Below are 6000 nucleotides of genomic sequence, written 5' to 3'. Positions count from 1 at the left end.
CCAACAATGATTTCAAATTAGAAATGGTCACAGCTGATGAGGTGTTTAAAAAATTGAGCGCTCTCCACCCTAACAAGGCCACCGGTCTTGATAATATTCCCTCCAGATTCCTCAGGGACTCTGCCTCCATCATTGCCCCGATCATCACGCACATAATAAACCTATCAATTACACAAGGCCAAGTACCAAAAGATTTTAAGATAGCAAGAGTAACTCCCCTCTTTAAAAAAGGAAGCAAATTGGAACCTGGCAACTACCGACCTGTTTCTATTCTCAGCTCCATTTCGAAAGTAATGGAGAAAATAGTTTATGAACAGGTCGATAGTTACCTTGCCACTAATAAACTCATGTACAAATTCCAATCCGGCTTCAGAACTAACCACTCCACTGACACATGCCTTCTCTATCTGACCGACCACATCAAACATGAGGTGGACGCGGGCAAATACTGCGGCATGGTCATGCTGGACCTTCAGAAGGCCTTTGACACCGTTAACCACGCTATACTGTTGGATAAGCTCAGAGCAATCGGATTTAACAAAACCTCTTGGAGCTGGATGCAGTCTTACTTGGAGGGGAGGGAGCAGGTGGTAGAGGTGAACGGCACCGTGTCCCCCCCCCTCTCGGTGAACTGTGGAGTCCCCCAAGGCAGTATATTGGGACCTTTACTGTTCCTAATATACATAAACGACATGTCATCGGCATGTGACTGTGAATTGTTTTTGTTTGCGGATGACTCTGCCCTGCTGGTATCCGGCAAGGACAAGTCACAGGTGGAGAAAATCCTCAGTGCTGAGCTCTGTAGAATTTGCACCTGGCTCGCTGACAACAAGCTATCCATCCACTTGGGTAAAACAGAATCCATCCTGTTTGGGTCCCACATCAAACTTAAGAGAGTCAATCACTTCACCATAAAAGTAGGTGACAGTGTCATCACCAGGAAAGATGAGGTCACCTACCTAGGTTCCATTCTAGAGGCTAACCTTTCCTGTGATAAAATGGCAACCAAGGTAATCAAAAAGGTTAACCAACGAACGAGATTTCTCTACAGAATTTCCTCTCTGGTCAACAAAAGCACCTTGAGGATTCTGGCGGGAACTCTCGTTCAACCCTTTTTCGATTACGCATGCACCTCCTGGTACCCTAGCACCTCCAAAACCCTCAAATCTAAACTCCAAACATCTCAGAACAAGCTAGTCAGGTTACTTCTAGACCTCCACCCCAGATCCCACCTCACTCCTACCCACTTCTCTAAAGTGAGCTGGCTCAAGGTGGAGGACAGAGTTAAACAACTTGCACTGAGCCTAGTCTATAAAATCCGCTACACCTCCCTGATACCGAAGTACATGTCAAACTACTTCCTTAACGTAAATGACCGCCATAACCACAACACCAGGGGGTGCTCCACTAACCACGTTAAACCCAGATTCCGAACTAACAAAGGTCTTAACTCATTCTCTTTCTATGCCACATCAATGTGGAATGCGCTCCCAACAGGTATAAAAGAAAGGGCATCTCTATCCTCCTTCAAAACCGCTATAAAAGTTCACCTCCAGGCAGCTACAACCCTAAACTAACACCCTCCCCGGATTGCTAATAATCAAATGTAAACAATCAAATGCAGATTCTTTTTCTTATGCCTTCTGATCTCTCTCTCTCTCTCTCTCTCTCTCTCTCTCTATGTCCACTACTTGATGTCCATACCCCCCCCCCCCCACCCCACCCCCCCTCCACACTCCTGATTGTAAATAATGTAAATAATTCAATGTGATTATCTTGTGTGATGACTGTATTATGATGATAGTATATATGATAGTATATATCTGTATCATGAATCAATTTAAGTGGACCCCGACTTAAACAAGTTGAAAAACTTATTCGGGTGTTACCATTTAGTGGTCAATTGTACGGAATATGTACTTCACTGTGCAACCTACTAATAAAAGTCTCAATCAATCAATCAATCAATAGTGATTCTTCCTGCCTCTCTTTAAATGTAAAGCTGCCTCTGCTGCACCTGTGACGTTTGCCACCTGCCGTGCAATGCCAGTGCGCACTGGGCATCAAAAGCGCAGATAGAGGCAAAACAATGTCACAAAAAATTACATATCCTTCAGGTGCAGAAAAAAGTAAGAAGAAGAAAGTGGAATAGGAGAAAAAATGCCATGATAAAGGTATGTTTGCATGACTTGGTAATAAAAAGTTTATCAAAGAGATTTGTAGCTGTAATTAGCTTTAGCTAGGTGACGTTAGCTAGCTAGCGCGGTGCTATCAATATGTTTTTAGCATCAGGTTACTAATGAGATATGTTGTTTGCACAAATTGTTTGCAGCAGAGCACGGTAATTTATGTGAGTAAAATAAACATTATTTTTTACATCAACTCATAAGTTATGTGAAACTTCCCCAGGAGCATTGTTCAAATACTTTGGAGGCACAGAATCAGCCCAGAGCCAGTCCACATCCTCAGGCTCAGGCTCAACTGTGAGTGATGAATCAGGTGAGGAAAAGACTGTCACCATACAGTATACATTTAATTTCTTAGTATAAACATTACACCTGAAGGGAAATTAATATAGTCCAAGTATCTCATTAATATGTGTGCCTATATGTATGTATGTATGTATTTCATCTTTGTACAAAGTAAACATTAAATATGAACAATTAACTAAAAATATAAACTAGTAATTAAAGACTAATATGTACAAGACTGATGAGACAAGATGACACTTTTACTGTAAATACAAAGCTTTATCACTTGGACTGTTCAACCCCAGGCCACTCTTGTAGCTCAATGTTTTCTACATTTTAACATTAGGAACCATATGTGGCACTCTGGACATCATTCGTTCATTCATTGGTATTATTTATGTTCTTAACTGGGCCACCCCCATATCTTTATAAATGACATGTCATTTGTAAAGACATGCCAGGCTGACAATAGGATCATGTAAACAACACTGCCAGAGCCACAATGAGTTTATAGTAGGTGTGTGAATGATCAACATTCAATATTATTGGCAGAAATAGAGGGCCCCAAAATCAAATTTTGCTTAGGGCCCCATGGAGGCTTGGGCCGGCACTGCATATAGCAATACAGTCTCACTGCACAGCAGCTCAGCAGTTAGCCGAGTCATTGTGCACAATCCATGTTGAGGCACAAATCAGTGACGTGCCTCAACTGGCTGCTGATCACCGCACCGTCTCTTCTCAGTATTTGAACGACAAATGTGAAAATAAAAATAAAAATAATCTAAAACTGGTGAAGTTAAATGGAAAATAACTTTAGTATAATCACTGGATACATATAACAATTTAATTTTTTTTTTTTCTTTTTACATTTTTTTTCTTTCCATAATGGCAGGTGAGGCCCCGCCTCCCCTGCCTCTAGTGACTGCACGCCACTGATATATATATATATATATATATATATATATATATATATATATATATATATATATATATATATATATATATATATATATATATAGAGCCCCTGCCTTGAAAGAAAATAATGTTTGCCTTGGTGTACTAAAATATGAGTCCTCCTTTAAGGCAACACTTGCCTTGACCTTAAAAAGTTACAATTGGAGGCCTGTATATGTGTGTATACTAATAGTAACAAGCTAGTCATTGAGTTTTGTTTTTACTTTAAGCAAGTTGCAAACAAGACACTTAAATGTTTGCGGCCATTGTGATTATATTATACATTAAAATGTCATGTTCTTGTTATTAGTCAAATATAAAGTTAGTAAAGATGTGAGAGTAAGAAGTCAACAAACCTGTTCTGTGTAACACAACTTGATGTTTCTTGAAAACAGCGTCCAGTAGTTGATTGTTCTCCTCTTTTGTTCTAGAAAGTTCCGCCTCGTATTCCGCTATCGTTCTTTCCAACACTACAAATATTTCTTCAACGGCAGCAGTTAGTCGCTGATCCACCAACGCTCTCAACATGTGTAATGTAGACATTTTCACACAATCACAACACTTTACTCTCACACTTGATCTCTACTTAGCGATGTGTTGATAACTTCTGTTAGCAGCTAACAAGCTAAGCTAACTAGCGAGCTAAGCTAACTAACAAGCAAAGATAGCAGGAGAAGCAGCAAAGTGCTTCTAGCGCATCGAGACGACTTTATCCTTAAATAAAGAATCAAAGATGTATTTTATAGGATGTAAATATTTCAAACTGGATAAGAAATAATAAGACTGACTTATTAGCGTCTTTCTCCGTCGATGTGCTTTCACGACAGTTAGCACACTTGACGTTACAAGGCAGGACTGCTCTGTTCTGCTGTCTTCCGTTTACGCCGGAAGCTGGGAATGACGTCACTGATGTAGGGGTCGATGCGGCATCTCTATATAAGATGTTGCCTGCTGTCACTGTTACCATGCTTTTCTTTGCTCTAATAACTATTTCAATAACAATGTGATATAAAAGGTTTTAAAAATAAATGGAAAGTATATAACAGACCTTTAATGATGGTGTTCAGTGGCGCCCCCGTGCGACATTCATTGCAATGACAAGAGTGAAAGTGGTAGAAATTGTAGCGATATTACTGCCTGATTCTTTTAAATCTACCCTTCCACATGTTCTTATTCTCCTCAATAATATATTTTTTATACAAAACATCACAGAGCGTGATGTTGCAGGAGCTCTGTCATAAAACAAATTGCAGGTCCAGGAAGTGACGTACTCTTCGCGCATGCGTGGATCAATCGTGTCGTGCATTTATTTCATTTTTTAAAAAGTGTGAAACATTTGCTCTCATACACAAAAATGTCTTTCTTTAAGTGAAATCCAAATTCTCACATGATGTTAATGATTTGAATGTATAGGTTGATTGGCAACACTAAAATGGTCCCTAGTGAATGAAAGTGTTGTCTGTCTATCTGTGTTGGCCCTGCGATGAAGTGGCGACTTGTCCGCCCGAATGCAGCTGGGATAGGCTCCAGCACCCCCCGCAACCCCGAAAGGGACGAGCGGCAGAAAATGGATGGATGGATGGAATTCAATCTTGGAAGATTGTACAAAATAGAAAAAACACTTAAACTATTATATTTATACAAATAATTTAAGTGGTTTTAAATAAGCACGTTTAAACACAGGTTTATTATTTATTTATATAATTTTTTTCATTTTAATCTTATTCGAATGGTCTCTCATATTTGATTGTATTTAATGTGATGTGTTGTATATTGCTGAGTAAAATATAGAAAAAAAATGGACTCATATTGTGTTGAAAGTACCTTAATGTGTCTATACATTGTTTATGTATGTTTAATTGTTCAATAAAAAAATAAAATAAATACTCAAAAGTAGAACTGGTTAGCAAATAAACTCTTATATTAACATAAATAATGTTGAAGTCATATTACATGACATTGTATCAATATGTATATTAAATATAATTGGAATAGTTGGCAAGTAAACACAATGCATTTGCCACACCTAATTGTATTATATCAATTATAATTCAACCCCACACATTACAACATGTGTTCACACTTTTTGTGTGAAACTATTTTACACAAACTTAAATTCAATTATAATACTCATTATGATATAATAAGATATATAACAATGTGTGTTCTGGATCTAAATTAATTCATGGAAAATAAATTGTTAAACAATTAATATTTTTAGTGAGGTAGTATCTTTTTCAGCTGAAAACAAACCTACTTAAGTGTACAAATAAAGTCTTACTTATTACTTGTATTACATTTGAATTTAACGTTATTGAGCATGTGAACAAAACTGTGTTAGCAAATATGCCGAGTATGAACAATGTAATTTTGAATTTGCGCACAGGATGTAGAATGACAATGCTCTCGAACCACCATCCAAAAATTCAGGAAGATTGGAGCATGTGGAAGGAAGTTACGCCTGTTGTAATTTTCCACCACAAGGGGGCGATGCTGGTGTCGATATCAATGACTAGTCATGATCATACACCGACCTAAAGGCCTCATATCAGTTTGCAAGGAGATCCGATCATCT

At 38.3% G+C, this 6000-nt stretch overlaps 1 protein-coding gene across 1 annotated transcript in view; it reads right to left on the bottom strand.

Moving 5' to 3' along the window:
* LOC133636327 (zinc finger protein 37-like) overlaps positions 1-6000 on the bottom strand; it is a 497781-nt gene that overhangs the window by 416788 nt on the left and 74993 nt on the right. Inside the window, exon 2 of the mRNA XM_062030237.1 lies at positions 3782-3809. Within this exon, the coding sequence (XP_061886221.1) occupies positions 3782-3809 (28 nt within the window). The remainder of the gene's footprint in view (positions 1-3781; positions 3810-6000) is intronic.

Source organism: Entelurus aequoreus, linkage group LG20 (genome assembly GCF_033978785.1).
Source record: "Entelurus aequoreus isolate RoL-2023_Sb linkage group LG20, RoL_Eaeq_v1.1, whole genome shotgun sequence".
NCBI classification, from domain to species: Eukaryota; Metazoa; Chordata; class Actinopteri; order Syngnathiformes; family Syngnathidae; genus Entelurus; species Entelurus aequoreus.
The sequence above is the reverse complement of the archived record's forward strand: the minus strand, read 5'-3'. Positions and strand labels throughout refer to the sequence as shown.